Source organism: Panthera pardus, unplaced genomic scaffold, assembly GCF_024362965.1.
Source record: "Panthera pardus isolate Hobbes unplaced genomic scaffold, ASM2436296v1 HiC_scaffold_24, whole genome shotgun sequence".
Lineage (NCBI taxonomy): Eukaryota > Metazoa > Chordata > Mammalia > Carnivora > Felidae > Panthera > Panthera pardus.
The window spans coordinates 111,839,939-111,859,186 of NW_026526810.1; the positions used below are offsets into that span (position 1 = coordinate 111,839,939).

A 19,248-nucleotide genomic window follows, 5' to 3' on the forward strand; every position below is an offset into this window, starting at 1 on the left:
CTGAAGTTCAGTTTCTTCTGCACATAAGAGGCTGGGCATCAGTTGTACTGGTCAGCTAGAGACTAGTTGGGCTGTCCTGCTGATAAACTCCCAGCAGATGAATGAATGAACAGCAACACTCACGTCCTACAGAAAGTTTGCGTTGGGCATGCTGGAATGCGCCTGGAAATCCTGGGTGATGAAGCACTCCTGAGTGCTAGGCAGGGCTTGTCAGATGACAGCGTCCCAGCAGTGCTGGATACTTCCTGGCCATGGTAGTCTGTTTGCAATCACAGAGCAGCATGAGGTGGTCCAGCATGCAGTCTGGCTTCGGAAGGGCTTGGGTTCCTCCATACTCCTGACCGTCCCCGCCACCCCAAATGCCCTACCTTCCTTCTACTTTGGCAAGTTACCTCACAGCTCCAAAGCTTGGGTGTGGTTGTTTTTCAAATGAAGCTAATATCTACTTTTCAGGGTGAAAAGCTTAAAGCTAATGTATTTGAAAGTGTCTAGCAAACAAGTGGAGCTCGATAAATAGGTAACTAAAACCAGCAATTTGTAAAAACCCCACAAAAGGTAACTTTATCTGAAAGCCAAGTTGGGGGAAACACTAGCCTTTGTGTAGTGAGTAACGTTTCACAGAGTACTTCAGGACTTACTATCTTTTAATCCTCACAATCTGGTTTTACAGACGCAGTGATCCCAGCAAGTTCCCAGGGTCACAACACCCAGAAACAATGAAGTGGAGATTTAAGTTCTGCTTCCAAACTGTTGTGTTCCTTTTACAGTATGCTACCACATGTGGTTGATATATTTTATAGTTGAGATTAAACCTCTGATGATTCTGAAAAGGGAAATAAATGATCAGAAATGGTACTAGTGCCTATGTGTGTGTGTGGGCGGGGGCGGGGGGGGGGGGGTTCTCCCTATGCCCTTTTTATATGACTACAGCTGTACTGACTTGCCATTTAAGACAAACCCAGGAAGACCTGATCAGTTGCACCTCACTTTGTGAGATCTTAATTCCGAAACAGCTCCTGGGGGTAGCTGGAAGATTTGAATATCTCTGGGATGTCACTGTCCAGTTTCGAAATAATTTTATAAATGGGTTTCTTCCAGGAAGGATCTGAGTCTTTCCCTGCGGAGACAGCCCTGAAGAACTCCTGTAACGTCAAGCTGGCGATTTCCAAGAAGCAATCCGGGACCTGCATTCCCAAAGAGACCCGCAAGAAAGAAAAGACATGAGGCTCTGAAGCACCGACACCATGCAGATCTCAGTGCTGCCTGTTCCTGGGGTGGTGGGCTGATAAGAACATCCCTGCTCCCCCGGCCCTCGACTTCTGCAGCCCTCAGAATCCCCTGCTGTCTCATCAAATACAAACTTTAAAACGATGGTACCCATGAGACAGCCCTGGGAAAAAGCATATTAGGGACACACCTTATGGAGGAGAAGCTGATTCTACTAATGGTGCGTTTTCAGTAAATGAGAAACGGACTCTGATCAAAATTAAATCTGTGGTTCAACGAAGGTTTTTAGTATTCTGTTCCTTAGTGCCTAATGTGGAAAGGCATGCGCCCAAGTTTACAACTGTTTTCCTCATCCCACCATCTTTTGGGGTTGGATCCAAAAGACTTGGAACCATTCCTGCTTCCCAAGTCAAGCACCAGGTTGAGGGGGACTCAGTATGTTCCAGGCCCTGACACAGACTGGCATCGTAAATGATGGGGAGTCCCACAAGTCCTCCAAACCCAGTCTGGCCCAGGGCTTGCCACCACCGCATGCCAGATGGCCACCCCACACGCAAAGATGTGGCAGCACCACCCTGTCCACACACCCTGACCCCACGAGCCTCAGAAAGGAGGCTCAGGTTCTGACAGAACGTCTGGTGGATACCAGCGTTCCTCCCCTTCGTTGGAAGTATCAGAGTCACGTGAGAGGGGTAAGGCGAGGGAAGGGTGGTCCGTGACCTGCAGAACAGAATGCCCCCCAGCAGAGCTGTTCGCCGCACACGAGGAAATGCGTGTCTAGATTAGGAGTACTCACCGGTGACATCTAGGCCACTTGCTCACCCTTTACACCTTACCCTCTAAGGTGCCACCAGTGTGCCTTCACAGAGGTCCCCAAAGGACCCAGAAGCTGGAGTACTGCTTATTCATTATTTCCAGAGAGAGAGAGGATCTGAGGTGACTTGTCGTGAAAGGCCCACAAATAAAACTGATCAAGTGAGAATAAAGAACGAAATGATGAAATGAACAAAAATTGTTGTAAAGATAACAGAGGCCAAGTCTGGGTGCGGCAACAGCGTAGCATGTAGTCGGATGCCTCCTGACACTACGGGGAGAAGTTCCGCAAGTTACGGCAAGTTGTAGTTACAGAGTATTAACTCTTAAATGGCACAACACCCGGCTGGCTTCTGCTTCCGTTTCAGATGAAAACTGGCTGTACATTCAGCTTGTGATATCTACCTGTTGCCTACAAGATGTTGAATCTCATCTGTGTGGGTGATACAGAGATTGGCCCTAGGCTGCCCTGGCTCTCGGTGATTTGCGGACAGACACGGAAGGAGGTCTTCTCGAAAACTCAATCACAAAGGGAAGGCATTCATCAGACCTCAGGGGGCCCATAGTCTGGTTCCAACTGTCAGAGCTTGATTTTCCTTACCTCAAAGTCATTTCCTTTGTTATAGTGCATATTGAGAGCTCGAAAAAGTTCTGAGTCTCGGAGTACCACCAGCATTTTGGGATTTGTGACACCATCTGAAATCGCTTGCCGGGCAAATTTTTCCATTTGGATGTAATAAAACTCACGAAAGTTGCTGAACCACTTGATCATCTGGGAGGTAATGCAGCGGTTGAACTGTACAAACAACAGGGCCCATCAGGTCGGATGTTTGCCATGAGGTGCTCAGAGCCAGAACTCTCAGCCTCCATTTCAACATAGGGCTTAATAAGGATGGCTTCAGCCACCATGAGAAAGGGCTTTCTTTAAAAAAGAAGTCACAGCCGTTTTCCTAGCCTTTTCACTTGTACACAGAAAAACCCGAATTAGCTATAATGCCGATTAGAAAATACTGTTTTGACGTACTGTATCTATGACTTTTTTACCCATGAAAAGATTTCCATGGTGTCTACTGTGACTTTGGGAGGGTTTCGCGTCAAAGCCAGTGTGGTACCAGTTTCTGCTGCACCTGGGCAGGTGGCACAGCAGCCCCAGAGCTCTCTGCCGAGTCAAGGGCAAAAGGAAGCGATAAGGGTATAGAGCAGAGAGCAGGCCATTGCAACCTTGGAGTTGCAGAATGAATCGAAATCAGAGCTTGGTGCAGGAGTCAACCAAGCAACCGAATGTGAGGGAAAGATCTGGAAAACACAAAGAAGTAGATCCAAAGTATTAGCTGCCCTCTCCCAACACCCAGGGTAAGGGAACAGGCATAGTCTGGTTCCAGCTGTCAGAGCTTGATTTTCCTTATCGTCATGCTTGATGTCTACATACCTTCATTCAGTGTTGAAATACAGCAATTTGAATATAAATGTGACAATGTCCAACCCTTTACGTATTCTATCTTTTTCATAGTCTTCCCCAGCAGAGAAAAAACACTAGGCCAAAAATGCCATTTACTAATGTTTCTCTCTCGCCTCCACCCTTCCTCCCCATGGGTTTGTATATCTACAGGTCAAAAGCTTAAAATTCAGATACCCAACCTTTGTGGCCCAAAGTTATTCATACAGAGTCTCAGCCCAGAACTGGAAATTGTACCGATCCCATCAGCAACATGAAGGGGACCTGAGGAGCACATAAGATGACCTAGGACTTGCCTCCCACTGGGCAAAACCATTCCCTCTTGGGAGTTTTTCAGAGGCTTTTGGAGGTGAAGAATGACTTTACCTGGACATCAGGGAAATAAGCCTTCAGCAGGTTGGAGCTGGGGTAGCGTGTGAAGAAAAACATGAGTTTGGCCTTCTTCAAGTGACCAGGATTTAGGCCCTCCTGGATTTATCTCAGCGTCAAGGAAAACTAACACCGCTTTATCACGTGATTTTTATCAGTTAATCCAAATAATGACTTGTCCTGTTCCTGACGGTTTCTTTTTTTCTTTTGTTTCATTTTTTCTGGGCGAATGGTGTATTCGTTCCATTCTTCTGTCTGATCAGATAAGCTCTTTCTTAGGGCGCCTGGCTGGATCAGTCGGCAAAACCAGTGACTCTTGATCTTGGGGTTGTGAATTCAAGTCCCACACTGGACCTAGAGCTTACTTAAAAACTAAGAAAGAAGCTTTTGCTTTCCAGATGCTCAATACCATATATGTACAGTAAATTTGCAGAATTTAAAAAACATTTTGATGTGTGAAAGTTCTACAGCCTTTATGATATCAAATACAGTTTGTTGTACTTTGTGTGTGTGCTCTCAGAACAGGATGGGGAAAGACGGCAGGTCTGTCCCAGATTTCAAAGCCCCACATAGAGATTTCATTCCCCTTCTGGGCCTCAGTTTCTTCATCTGTAAAATGAGACAAGCCCACTAGATGGTCCCCATTCTATTCTCAGAGCTCCCTTTGCAGTGTTGAAGCCAATACACACCTAACCTGCCTGAGTACAAGAGCACCGTTTGCTCCGGCTCAGGAAGCTTGAACTTCTCGGCTGTGTCTGCTCCTCATTTGCCTGGCAGAGCTTCCCTCACGCTTCCCAGTTCAGCCCAGACACCCTTCCTCTGTGAAATATTTCCTTGCTGAATGAGGCCTTCCTTACCCTGGGCTCTCAAGGCGTTTTGTACAAACCTCCGTTGTAGCAATGACCTCCCTGGAATTTTTACTGCATGTTTGTCTCCCCATTTAGATTGTGAGCTCCTTGAGGGCAAGGACCTTATCTTTTCATCTTTGTATTCCACATGCCTAGCCCGGTGCTAGGAACATAGTAGGTGCTCAATAAATGTTGGTTGGATGAAGGAATGAATGAGTGATTATATGGTCAGCCTTAATCCGTACAGAAATATGGAAATGATATTCCAACCCATACGTCACTCTGAGAACAGATTGCTTCCCCTCTAACAAGAGGAGGGAGCTGTGTTGTGACTGCCTGGCACCAGCATGGGAAGGAAATAAAGGTTCTTGCACGAGAACACATAGCATTCCCAGGGACAGTCCTGGGGCTGGGTGAGAAGCATTATACAGAGTAACCTTGGCGCTCAGGTCGGAGATCCGTACCTTTAGGACGACTAAGGCTTCTCAGTAGGACATGCCAGTTTAGCCAAAGGAGACTAAACCAACTGATTTTCAGTTACAACTGGCCCTGGCATCCAGGCTGCTGCCCAGAAGACCCCTGCCCTTGCCTCACTGGACCAACTTCTTATCCTTCTTAAAGGCTTATAAATGCTGTGGAAAGAATCCTGGATTTAAGAGTCCAAAGACCCAGTTTCAGATACTGATTTCGCCACCTATTAGCTGTGTGATCTTGAGCAAGCCACTTATCTTTTCCGGGCCTCATTTCTAAAATGTGAGTATAGTAGTTAAAACTTGTGCTTGGGTTTGAATCCTGGCTCTGCATGTGTCTGTCTTGTGACCTTGGGCAAGTTAGTTTGCTTCTCTGTCCCCGCCTCCCAGATACCTGATCTAGAGTGGCCGCTTGAGGATTGTGACGTAACACAGGCCCACAACCTCTTATCCAAAACGCCAGGCCAAATGGGGTTCGGATTTCAGAAGTTACTATTTTACAACGGTAATATGGTGCATAGACCATACGTCAGTTAACGGCCAGAGCAGGGGCTGTGGCAGCAGTCTGCAATCCAATACATTAACATTGCCAGGGCAAATTGGAGGACTATTTGCACTAAGTGGGATAGTCTATAAATAGCCTCCAACCAGTGCAGGTCGGGTTTTGCCACCAAACATGTTCCCATCCACCTTAGGGGAGAGAAATCACAGGGATGTTCAGAGCTCGGAGTTTCAGAATGGTGGCTAAGTGCCGGTGGACCCTCACTTGTGAACTGTTGGCCAACCTCAGGGAACGCGCACAGCAAACGCCGCCCCCTACTGTCTCATCACTCCCGCTCTACCTGTCTCGTGGGTTGTTGTGGGAATGTGAATGGGTGCTGGCGCTCGGTGGCTTTCCCGGCCGACGGGAACACATCTCTAATGCTGGCACATAGGCAACAGGGATGAGGGGATAGTTGGGGAACCAGGAAGCTGTCTGGGAGCCCCAAATCTTTCCAGGCAGCCAGGCCCGGTCGATGGCCTCCCCAGCCTCCCCAGACTCTGAGTCCACTCCTCATTTTACAGAGCGGGGCTAGGCACGCAGTAGGTGCCCCCAGAAATACCAGCATGCCCCTGCCAAGGGAAGTACAGCAGAGAATCTTTGGGCGCTGAGTCCTTCAGGCTCTTCCGCCACCGCCTGACTTTAACAGGGAGTCTTAACCAGTGGCCTCTTACCAAAGGCCCAGACAGGTAGCCTTTGTCAGCCGGGGCGATTTCCTGGCAATCTCTACACCTCCAAGAAGATTTCCTACTGCCTGAAGAGGCAGCAGTGGCCGGTGAGGTGTCCTTAGCCTTGGTTTTATAGTCGGTCTGGCCTGCCTGGGAAGCACGCAGCGGTGCCCAAGCATTAGGGGTGTTGCCAACACCCGTGACAGGCAGAGGGCGCTCGTGGCATTTAGGACACAAGAGCCCACCCTCTTGTGGCAGTGAGCTGGTCCCACCCCATCCTGCGGCCATTAACACAATCCACCTACCCGCCCCCCCCCCACGCCCTCTGCCAAGAGGACACAACCCTCTTGGGCATATTTTGCGCCTGGATATGCAGCTCCACAGATGCGTTGACCTCAGGAGGCCGAATTACAGTCCGCTTATGAGAGGCAGCGGTGTTGAGCTCAGCTCGCTAAAAATGCAGTATCCAAAATAATGTCGTCAGGAACTTCACTCCCACGAGATGCTTGCTGGAAGAGGATCTTTGGTCATGTGAGTCTGAGGCTGCATACATTCTCCTCTTAGAGCTTCACATAGGACATCAGCACGTTAAAGCCTCTAAGAAGTCCCACGAACTACCCAGTAGTAGAAATAACCAGTGTTTAATAACCAGTATTTAAGTAACCAGTAGAAATAACCTACTATTTACCCAAGCTGCTTTCTTCCTAATTTAACAACTATTAATATCCTGAGGGAGGGTTACTCTGGGCAACACTATTTGAAAGAGTGGAGTCTGCCTAAGGGTTGCAAAGTTTTTGCAATAAGATCCAGACCCCTACAGCCCAGCCTGGGCCCCTCAGTCCTCCCCTCAGGGGCCCCCCTTCCCTCTACATGCCCAGCCCCCAAGCTCTGGTTCTCTCAGCTGCAGCTTAGAAGCTGTTCCTTAAACTAAAGTCTTCTTACCCCTTCCAGCTGCCTCTTGGGTCTAGTCCCTCAGGAAAGCATCCCCTTTTCCATCTGCCTCAGAAGTTTCTAGTCCCTCATAGCTTCCCTGTGAATTACCTAGACAATGCAGGCTTTTCTGCCTGTGCAACCAAGGGATTGGGGGAGCCATGCTTCAGATGAGGTCATTCCCTCTCTCTGTTTAGCTGTACAGGCTGCTGACAACCGAATTATGGGTTTTTTCCTTCCATAGAAGGAAGCCCGTATTTTGGAAGCCCATTTGAGTTTAAAAACAAAACTCTTTTAGACCCAAAGGAAAGAGTCAGTAGTGGTAGAATCCAATGTGTCCCAGAAGAAAGTAAATGAATCTTCCCAGCATCCTTAAATCCCAAAATGTGGCTACCACTTTCTCAGAACCTAAAAACTATGAGCCCCAGGGAAGGAAGGCCTGGAAGCTACAGTAACAAGACCGCCAGGGAAGCAAAGCTATTTAAACGCCATGGAGTTATTTGTCCCCACCTCCCTCCATCTTCCAGATTTCCCATTTCTCTGAGCTGTGGCACTGAGAACCTCAGTTACTAGTAAAGGATATGTGGACTGAAGAAAATGGAAGCACATCCGGGGCACACTGCAGGCCGCCCTGTTCCACCTTCACCGAGGGAAGAAGGGGCAGTCTTTCCAAACCAGGGGAAGTGAAGGGCAAGGGGTACTGCTGTTGGCTCAGAACCGACGGTCGCAATTTGACTGCTCCCCAAGGTCGCAGGGCAGACTCTGGGGAGGAGTGACTTTGGGAAGATGAATCTTGGGGAAGACTGCTATCCCAGTGGTCACTGGGTCCATGACTCAGTAGCTGGCTAAGAATCTGATTTTCTTGGATGTGGGAAGGCACAGTCAGAGGACAGTTTGCTGGCCGACCCTGATAGGGTCTGGGGATCATTCTTGAAGAGACAGGGTACCTAGGAGGATCTAGAGGGTTGGCCAATGATAAGTTTCGCAACAGGACCCCAGTCTGTGGCTGGGCCCTCCTGGGCAAGGTGGCAAAAGGAAACAGATCTTTACAGATACCTCTCTCAGGAGGCGAGGGCTCACTGCTACCCTCTGGCACAAGCCCCTGGAAGCTTCTACCCAGCTGGGTCAGGTGGCCCGGTGGATCCAAGAGTACCTTTTGTAATACTGAGTCCACAGCTTGGGACACGGCCCCGGTCAATTCTTTCCTCAGAATCTCCAGCAAATCCTGTGCTCCACAAGGAAGGACCCTGGGCTCCTCAGACTGGTATTCGACTTCAGACGCTCTGTGTTTTTCTTTCTGGGAGAGGTCCCCACGGGAACCCTGATGGTGGTGATCACTGTCCACAGCCCAGGGCCTAGATCCATAGCCCTTCCTCTGCTTTACGCTTAGAGGGCCCTTGTCCATCTCAGAGCCTCCTGGATCCTGAGCTGCGTCCCTGGGCTCAGCAGCCTGCAAGATGTGCTTTTGCAAATGCCTTAGCTGTTGCTTCAGCTGATAGAGCTGTTCTCTTACCCGAGGGCCCCCTTTCCTGCTGCCATGGTCTCCGACAGGGCCTGGCTTCAGAGGGCCTTGCTGCGTGGGAAGGCTCTGCTTCCTCTTCCGCTCCTGGGCCTTCTCTGGGCAATACGGACTGTCCCTGGCTTGGGCATTGCCTGGCACCAGAGCATTAAGAGAGAGGCACATGCCTTGGACAATGGTCTCCACTCTGGCCCTCTTTGCTTGGATGTTCTCATCGCAAAACCAGTCAGGGTCAGCAAAGCTAGAGCTGGGGACAGGGCTCCAGGGAAAGTGGGGGTCTCCGCCTTGCTCTCGGGGGGCTGGGCTTCTTTCACCTTCCATACAGGGTTCTGCCAGGTGGGAACAGGCCCGGGACAGAGGAGAAAGCAAGCCAGAGTTTGGATCCATCCTCTGGCTCACAAGGCTCTTGCTCAGAAGGTCGGTTGTGGCTCTGTGAGGGAATTCTTTCTCCCGATGTCCTCAACGAGACGGGTACCTCGAGGGAGCTGGGGGTTCCTCCTCCACACTCAGGAGGATGAGAAGCAGCTGTCAAGGATTCAGACTCTGAGATGCCAGAACTCACAAATCTGAGTAGACTCTGAATTAGAGACAGGGAGAAAACAGTATATGTGATTTTGAGCCGTGCTTTTCAAACTTGCGTGCACAAATAACCTAGGGATCTTGTTAAAATGAAGATCCAGATTTAGCAGGTCGGGGCCGGGGCAGAGATTCTGGATCTCTCACCAGCTCCCATGAGATACTGTGCTGCTGGGTGGGACCCTACTCTGAGGAGATTCCCAAGAGGGATCCTGCAGGGAGGAATTAGGCCCAGAGAGGTTAAGTGACCTCCGGAAGGTCACACAACTAGTCAGAGGCAGGCTGGAGTCAAAACAAGATCTGTCTGATTCAGAGTAACCTTCTTAGTGCCTCTGCCACAACAGAATCACCCAGGGCACTTGTTAAAAATAGCAAATTCAGTAGCCCTCACCAGCCCTGCAAAATCAGAATCCCTCCATACTGGGGGGCAGGGGAGAACCTGCATTTGAAACAAGCAAACCGAAGTTCGAGAACCAGCTGTTTGACCACTACACTGCCCTGTTCCTGGAAGAATCAGATCAGGTATTCATTGCTCACATTCAACAACTAGTTCCTTAGCTCCTGTGCATCAGGCCGTCTTCTGAGCACTTGGAGAGACAGTGGAGGACAAGACCAGCAGGATCCTGCTCTCATGTTGCTGGCCGTCTCCCCCGGGGAGAGAGAACTAACGAGTATATTTTCAGGTCGTCGTGAGATCTGCTAGGAAGAAAAAGCACAATAAGGGGTTGTAAATTGGGATGAGGGTGTGGGAAGAAGGAGGCAGCTAGTTTAGAAAAGGCTGCCTAAAGCTATTTTTCCCCCACAAAGTATCAAAATACACTGTACTTTAACTAGGAGGCCTCAGATGGCAAGTTTAAGGCCCTTCAAGTTTACAAAACATTCACACGTTACCTCATTGCACCTCGCACCAAACTTGAGAATCAGTGTAATTCTCCCATTTTACAGATGAGGAAACCAAGGGTCAGCGAGGCCGCAGAGTGGCTCTCAGTTGCTGAGATTCCAAATCCTTTGACACGACCACACTTCAGCTGCCTCCCTGCGGATGGAAAGACCCGTATAAGAGACTGACTCCTCTGTCTGCCAAGGGGATGCTTCCTTTCCTCAAAGAGGTACATTCATGTTTCTCCTCTACAAATTCCCACTATCCTTTTGCTTCTCTCTCTCTCTTTTTTTTTTTAATTTTTATTTATTTTTGAGACAGAGAGAGACAGAGCATGAGCAGGGGAGGGGCAGAGAGAGAGGGAGACACAGAATCTGAACAGGCTCCAGGCTCTGAGCTGTCAGCACAGAGCCCGACGCGGGGCTCGAACTCACGAACTGTGAGATCATGACCTGAGCCTAAGTCGGACGCTTAACCGACGGAGCCACCCAGGCACCCCGTCCTTTTGCTTCTCTTGCGCAAATCCTTTCAGGAAAGGGTCCACTTGCTTCGTCCTACTTTTGATCTAAAATTTACCTGGAATTCTCTACCTGAGGCAAAACGTGGCTCTTCTGTAGCCGCTGGATGTGGCTCCTCCACCTGGAGCTGCCAGACCAGCAGACACAGCTGGCACAAGCCCGCCCTGAGCAATGTCCCTCCTGGTGCCTGGGGCCGAGGGTGGGAGGTGGCGGTGGCTCCAGTCCGTCACAAGGAAAATGCCACTGGAAGAAAGCCGGGTTCGTGGGTCGGAGTACGTAGAAGGATTTTGCCTTGAGTAAGACACTTATAAATTACTAAAACAAAACAGCTAACTTGCCTAATTCACGTTAACTTTAAAAATGTAGGGGCGCCTGGGTGGCGCAGTCGGTTAAGCATCTGACTTCAGCCAGGTCACGATCTCACGGTCCGTGAGTTCGAGCCCCGCGTCAGGCTCTGGGCTGATGGCTCAGAGCCTGGAGCCTGTTTCCGATTCTGTGTCTCCCTCTCTCTCTGTCCCTCCCCCGTTTATGCTCTGTCTCTCTCTGTCCCAAAAATAAATAAACGTTGGAAAAAAAAAAAATGTATCCCAACCGTTTGGATGGTTTACCACCTCTTGGAGAGAGAAACATTTTTTAACTTCCTGTGATCATTTGACGAGGAATATATATTATTTGTATAATAGGAAAAATTATTTTTACATTAGCTCTTACCATCTGCTAAGCATAACTGGATCACTCATTAAGCATCTGTTGGCTGTTTTCTAACTAATGATGACCACTGAACTGGCAGAATTGATATTTGAACCACAGAAACTCACAATAATACAAGCTGTGTATTTTTTCAGTTAAGTACCTTCCAAAAAGAAGAGGGGATTGGTTATGGTTATCCTAATTGCTGAGTGAACATCTCCTGCTTAAATTCGACATTTTCTAATTTTTTTTAACATCTATTTATTTTTGAGAGAGAGAGAAAGAGTGTGAACGGGAGGGGCAGAGAGAGAAGGAGACACGGAATCTGAAGCAGGTTCCAGGCTCTGAGCTGTGTCAGCACAGAGTCCGACTCGGGGCTCGAACTCACAAACCGCGAGATCATGACCTGAGCTGAAGTTAGACCCTTAACTGACTGAGCCAGCCAGGTGCCCCAATTCAACATTTTCAAACACAAACTCTGTAACTGCCCCTCTGCTTCAACCCTCACACTACCTATCTTGTTTAAGCTGGAAGCTGGGAGTCTCTCTGACTCCTCCCCAGCTCCTCATTCTCAACACCGACTTGGTTATCAGGTCTGGTCACTTATGGTCAAAAAATGGCTCTGAACCACAGTCCACTGCTTTCCCATTACCGTTTCTGGATTCAGGGTTTCAACTTTTTACCTAGACAATTCCAATACCTCATGACTGGTCCCCCGGCTTCTAGCCTTTCCTCACTCTGGTCCTTCTACACTCATTCATTCATTCATTCATTCATTCAACAAACGTGGCTCAAATGCTGGCAACGGACAAAATCCTCTGCCCACGTGGAGCTCACATTCATGCAGAGGGAGCCAGATGGCATAACATACGAAGTTAGTAATGGAAGGCCACTGTGAAAACATTAGCCCTTACTCTGAGATAAATGAAGGGCCACTGGAAGGTTTTAAGCAGTACGAACTGACTTAGTTTTAAAAGGATCATTCTTTACTGGATGGAGAATAGGCCGGGGGTGGGGGAGCATGGGTTGAAACAGCCCTAGGAGGCTCTAGGCATCTAGGCCTCCAGGCAGTGACCTAGATGGTAATCACAGAAATGAGGTGTCTTGGACCAGGACGGTAGCAAAGCATCAGATCCTGTATAGACGTTGAACGTGGAGCCAGTGGAATTTGCTAACAGACTGGATGTGGAGCGCAAAGAGAAATAAAGTATCACTGACGATGACTCCAATGTGTTTGGCCTGAGTGAGTTGAAGGATGAAATGGCACGAGCTGAGTCAGAAGGACCATAGAGGAACGGGTTTGGTGAGAGATATCAGGAGCTCAGTTTTGCATGCTAAATCTGAGACAATTATGAGACAACTAAATGAAGATATTGACAAAGCAGTGGGGTAAATAAGCCTGGGGCCTCAGTGGAGAGAGATCTGGACTAGAAATAGAAAGTTGATGGCTGTCAGTATGTAAATGGATGAGCTCCGAGGAGTGAGTGTAGACAGAGAGGAGGAGGGGGCCAAGATCCGAGTCCTGGGACATAGCAGCATGAAGAGCCTGGGGGTAAGAGGGGAATCAATAAAGGGAGCAAAAGGAGGGGCACCTGGGTGGCTTAGTTGGTTAAGCGACTGACTTCGGCTCAGGTCATGATCTCGCAGTTTGTGAGTTCGAGCCCTGCGTCGGGCTCTGTGCTGACAGCTCAGCCTGTTTTGGATTCTGTGTCGCCCCCTCCCCTGCTCACACTCTGTGTCTGCCTCTCAATAATAAATAAACGTTAAAATTTTTTTTAAATAAAGGGCGCAAAAGGAGCAAGCAGTGAGATAGGAAGAAATCTAGGGGTGTGTGAGTTCCTGGGAGTCAAGGGAAGAAAGTGTTTCTAGGAGCCGGGAGAGGTCAGGTCACACAGCAACTATTAGTAACACAGAGGCTTTCAAGATCTTGATCAGAGCCGTTTCGGTGGAGCCCGGGGAGAAAAAGCCTGGTTGGAGTGGATTTAAGGCAGAGGACAAGAGAAGGAATTGGTGACATTAACTATGACACCTCTTTCAAGGAGTTTTGCAGAGAGGAGAGAAATAGGACAGTGGCTGGAAGGAGAGATGGGGTCAAGAGAGGGTTTCTCAAGATAGAAAGAATAACAGCATATCTATAGGTTAATGGCAATGATGCCGTATAAAGATAAAGTTTGTTGGGGCGCCTGGGTGGCTCAGCGAGTTAAGTGCCAACTTCGGCTCAGCTCATGATCTCATGGCTTGTGAGTCTGAGCCCCACATCGGGCTCTGTGCTGACAGCTCAGAGCCTGGAGCCTGTTCGGATTCTGTGTCTCCCTCTCTCTCTGCCCCTTCCCTGCTTGCGCACTCTCTCTCTCTCTCTCAAAACTAAAATAAACATTTTTAAGAAAAGATAAAGTTTGTTAATGTAGGCCACAGGGGGAGAATTTCTGGAGCTGGTCCTTAGGTAGGAAAGTGGGGGCAAGATTTCATACATGGGAAGGGATCGATTTTAGAGACGAGAACCCTTGGTTCATCCATGGTGGTGGAGGAAGGCAGTGTCCGTGGACAGGTGCTGGCAGGTGGGTGCCCCGGTGATGAGAGTGAGTGCAAGTTCCCTTTTGGTTGTCTCCATTTCCTCAGTGACATTGACATCGGCATTAATATTCCAAAACGTGGGTCTGCTTATGCCCCTCCGTGGAATCAGTCTTTGCTAGCTGCCTGTTGAATATAAGGTGCAGCTGCCTCCCCTCCTCTGGAGCCACTGTCCTCAATACTCACCATTGCCACTGAGCTGTCCTGGGTGCTGTGTCAGGTCTCTGCCCTTACTCCTTACTCTTCCCTCTCCCCGGAAAGCCCTGCCCTCCTTTTTCTACCCGACACACCCCTATTCCTTTTCCAAAATCCAACTGAAATGTCACCCCCTCTCTGAAGTAATCAATCTTCCCCTTTAGACTGTGAGCTCGCTCCTTGTGTCTCCAAGTAGTGCCTGATTGCCAATTGTCACCAAATAGGTGTTTGCTGACTCGGTTGAATAAATTGTTCTGTATGCACTTCATTTAGACTGATTTTCATCTCTTCATTAGAGGTACATTATTTCAGATCTTTCTAGCATCTAAATGGAACAAAATCAATACAGATAGATGATAGATAGATAGGTAAGATATGGAGCTCTGTGTGCTTAATGAAGCAACAATCAGCGGGAATGTCTTGAGGCCAGAAACTAGAAATCTAGCCAAACACCACTGCGGTTGGACACCCAGAGATGTTTACGCCCATCTCTCTAGGACAATCATGGAAACTCTGCATCTGGGCAGCTGAGAAACAGGAAACCTCTGTGCTGGGCCAGCAAGCCACTCGGAGCCCTTCACCGGGGTGTGGCATATGAAGCAGCAACACTTTCTGTTTAAAAATCAACTAGCAGCGCACTCACATTTACAGACAGAGTAGCGATTGCCACAGCCCTTTAAAAATAGCTTTACTGCTTTTCGTAGATGATGAAAGCAATAAAGAGTCATTTTACTTCCCAAATATAGAAATGTATTGAGAGGAAAAGAAAGAAAGAAAGAGAGAGAGAAAGAAAAGAAGGAAAAGAAAGAAAGAAAAGAAAGAAAGAAAGAGAGAGAGAAAGAAAGAAAAGAAGGAAAAGAAAGAAAGAAAAGAGAGAAAGAAAAGAAAAGAAAAGAAAAGAAAGAAAGAAAGAAAGAAAGAAAGAAAGAAAGAAAGAAAGAAAAGGAAATTCACGGTTAACATTTTGGTGCTTGTCATTTTTTCCACACTTTTTTCTCTGTGTACAGAAAACTTACATGATTTCCCCTAATTATATCAGTTTTTGAAATGGAATTATAAATACATAGTCCTATAACTTCCTTTTTTTTTTTTTTTTGGTCTCTCATGTTAATGAATACCCATCTGTAACAACATTGTAAAAGCTGATGATATTCCACTGTATGTATATATCATAATTTATTTAACAAATTCCTTTTTGATTAGACAGATTTTTTTCTTATGTTGTCACTGGTGTAGCAATATAGACAAGATAGTATGGAGGTGGAGAGCGCGGACTGCAGAGCCGGACTGCCTCGATTTAAATCCCTAGGGCCACTTACTTAGCTTTGTGACCTCTCTGTACCTCAGCTTTCTCATCAATAACAGGGAAATAACCACAATACCTGCTGTTATCATAAGGTTGTTGTAAGGATCCAATGAGTTAACCCATTTTTAGACCAGTTCCTGGCATATCATAAATTACTGGTAAGTGTTAGCTATTGTTATTATGAATAATATTGGGATGAACAGTCTTGTCTATATCTCTTAGAACTTACACTATTTTTTCCTTAGAATGCATTTCTAGAAGTAGAAATTCTGGATCAAAGACTGGGCACGTGTTAAACTTAAAAAAAATTTTTTTTTAATGTTTCTTTATTTTTGAGAGAGAGAGAGAGAGAGAGAGAGAGGGCGCAAGAGGGGAGAGACACAGAATCTGAGGCAGGCTCCAGGCTCTGAGCTGACATACAGAGCCCAACGCAAGCCTCAAAACGAACCGTGAGATCATGACCTGAGCGAAAGTCAGACACTTAACCGTCTGAGCCACCCAGGTGCCCCAAACTTTTATACTCATTTCTCAACTGCCCTCCAGAAATGTACCAACTGATTGGTAGTGGAGTTGAGAGACTGAAGGAGAACTTTCGATTTTTACTCTGTATATTTCTGCATTAACTGAAATTTTATAAGGATGTATTCATGCGTTGTTTGTATATATACTTCTAAATAGCCAATTTTCTTTCTTATCAATATATCTATAAAAGAACACATATGCCCTCATCCTCACCAACACTGGGCATTGCCAGCCTTTTAAATCTTTGCCAATATGGTGGGTGAAAATATTACCTCAACATTTGAACCTCTGATTCTCAGCAATCTGGCTTATTTTTCTCATCTATTGGAGGAAATACTTATGTGCTATGTATTATGAAACTTAAACATGTTTATACCATTTGAGTCAATGATTCTATGTCTAAGAAGTGAAATCAAGAAAATGATGCCATACCCACAGATTTATGTCAAAAATGATCATCCCAGCATTAGAATAGAAACTGATTAAATATAAAGTATGGTATTATCTATGTGATGCTATATTATGTAATCATTTTTCAAAAAATCATGTTTAAGAAGAGGTTATAGAACATTATTTTATAGTATATAGTAAGTAGGGAGAGAGAAAAATGCTTTTGAAAATACAAAGGAAAAAAAATGCGAAAGGAATATATTAAAATGTTAGCAATAATTGTTTACAGATGATGGAACTGTAATTTTTTAATGGGTAATTTTTTTCTCTATTTTTTTCTTTTTACTTTTCAGTATTTTCCATATTTTCAATGGGTATGTTTTCACTTTGTAATTTAAAAAAAGCAATCTTTGCCCTTGCTAATTTAATTTTTTAATTTTTTTAAATATTTATTTTTGAGAGAGAAACAGAGCATGAGTAGGGGAGGGGCAGAGAGAGAAGGAGACACAGAATCCAAAGTAGGCTCCAGGCTCCGAGCTGTCAGGACAGAGCCCGATGCCAGGCTCAAACTCATTAGCCCCACAAGCCATGAGATCATGACCTGAGCCGAAATCAGTTGCTTAACCGACTGAGCCACCCAGGCACCCTGCCCTTGGTATTTAAAACTTGCCTTTATGGGAAAGGCTATGTATGTGTGGGGACAGGGGATGTATGGGAAATTTCTGTACTGCCTGCTCAGTTTGGCTGTAAACCTAAAACTACTCTAAAAATTAACAAAATTAACAAAACTAATTAAATTAACTAACTAAATTAACAAAACAAACGAACAAAGCCTGGATTTTCTCTCATTGACTCTTTCTTGGGTATACATTCCTGGACACCAGACATACAAAACTCCACTAGAGAAGCAAATTGAGCTACAAACGAGCACAGACCACAGGGCTCGTGAGGTAACTATAAAGTTATGTAGGATTTTACAGCTAGGAAGCGTAAAATAAGAGTTAAGTGGAATTTCAAGTAAATGATAGGCCTAAGAAAGAAACTGTGTGTCCGAAGTGGTAAGAGGCCGGGGTGGAGGTGGGGGGTGGTACCGGCTGAAAAGACAGCCCATGTCCGTGGAATTTTCAGCCGCACAGATCGCTTCGTAGCAGGGAAGCCCTTCTCCCTGAGAGTCCATACCCTTCCAAGAAACCTTCCTTGAGATCTCCCAAAGTTCTGCCCAAGGAGGCAGAGGGAAAGGGCAGCCCACAGAGCCAGCTAAAGTAAGACCAGCAGTGTGCAGGCTGTATCTTTCCTTCTGTGCTGTGCCCACGTTTAGGGAACAGCGAACGCCTCTGATACACTCCAGCAGGGCCACCAGAGAACCAATCAGTAAAGCAAGGCAGACTATGAGGGCCTTAGATAAAACGCACCACGCAAAGTCCGAGAGATGCCAGTTCATTCTCATGGCTGCCACTGACGCTAAATCCAGATTTGTGAAAGAAGGTTTATTGTTGTTTCCTTGTTAAAGTTTCTGCCAGGTTTTTGTTGAGAACACTTAGCATTTCTCTTCGCAGAATTTCTTTCGTTCATTTCCTAGACCCCGCTGGATTCCAATGGGACCAGCCTTGTGCCTAGCAGATAACCACCAATAAGATGATTGGAGAAACATGGAGGAAAAGCCTTATCCTGAAACAGCCTCTCCCATGCAGACGTCACAGGGTCTCGGGGTCCACCACCGGGATTCATGCTGTGATCACACATTATATATGATACAGTATTCCTGAACAGCCTCTCATCCAGGTACTTACCAGGCCTAGCAAACTCTAGCGGTCAATGTAAACTTGTTCGAGGGGTGGGGGTGGGGGCACATTTCAAGGTCATATAGCATTTTCACACTTTACTAAGGTGTTTTCATGTCCAACCTCATCTCTGTTTCATTCTCTGGGAGCCCCCTGAATCATCCCCATGCGGGTGTGGGTTGGGAATGACCCTATCCGTCTCTGGTCCAGCCCTGAGCAGTTCTCCCTGCATTGGCTGATGGTGGAAATGGGTAGAGGAGGTCAGTGTGACAGCTCAGTCCACACAACCCCGTCATAGACAGGCATAAATACAACCAAGTCAGAACCCTGTGGGTCTGCGTCATTGGTGGCTGTGAGGATGATCCACTGGGTGTCGGACCTGGATCAGACTCACTAGCTCTTACCTAAGTTAGCTTTGCCTCTTTCTCCTCTCAGTTTCTTCATCTGTAAAAGGGAATTGACCACAGTGCGGTCTCCCAGATCCTCGTGCCTGCTGTCTCCAGCACTGACAATAGGCACTCCTTAATTCCTCTAGGACGGGTCTGGGAGGCCCCACAGCCCTGGAACTTTATTTAGCCCTGCAGGGGACTTGGGGATCATCTGGCACAGTGCACGGTTTCCAGACTTTTAGATTTCAACCATTAATAAAAAGGAAAACAAACAAAAAATTGGACCAGCCAGAGAGGTCTTGACATTTTACTTGCAGGTAAGAGCCCCCCAAAATAAATGTATAAGACTACAATCCACTATCATTTTTATTTCATAAAAGAATCTTAACCATCCTTTTTTTTTTTTAAGAAAAAAAGGAGGAAGGGCATAATACCCAAATAAGTTTAGCTTTGTAAAAAAAACTCTTCACAATGTCTTTTCTTTTTAAAAAAATTTTTTTTTAAATTTATTTTTGCGAGAGAGAGAGAGAGAGAGAGAGAGCGAGAGAGTGAGGGAGGGGCAGAAAGAGAGAGGGGGACAGAGGATCTG

The 19,248-nt window shown here is 46.8% G+C and overlaps 1 protein-coding gene and 1 long non-coding RNA gene across 2 annotated transcripts; one reads left to right on the forward strand and one right to left on the reverse strand.

Annotated features, from left to right (window-relative positions):
• Nucleotides 1–897: 897 nt before the first annotated feature.
• PROX2 (prospero homeobox 2) lies at nt 898–9,638 on the reverse strand. The gene is made up of 5 exons (XM_019427173.2): nt 7,912–9,638; nt 6,757–6,768; nt 3,863–3,964; nt 2,642–2,836; nt 898–1,184 (listed from the first exon to the last, which is right to left on the reverse strand). Exons 1-5 carry the CDS (start codon nt 9,226–9,228, stop codon nt 999–1,001), a joined length of 1,812 nt encoding a protein of 603 aa, XP_019282718.2. The 5' UTR covers nt 9,229–9,638; the 3' UTR covers nt 898–998.
• Nucleotides 6,760–19,063, forward strand: LOC128773036 (uncharacterized). The gene is made up of 3 exons (XR_008417260.1): nt 6,760–6,923; nt 10,363–10,526; nt 18,069–19,063. It is a non-coding gene; the product is annotated as an uncharacterized LOC128773036 (long non-coding RNA).
• The last annotated feature ends 185 nt before the right edge of the window (nt 19,064–19,248 follow it).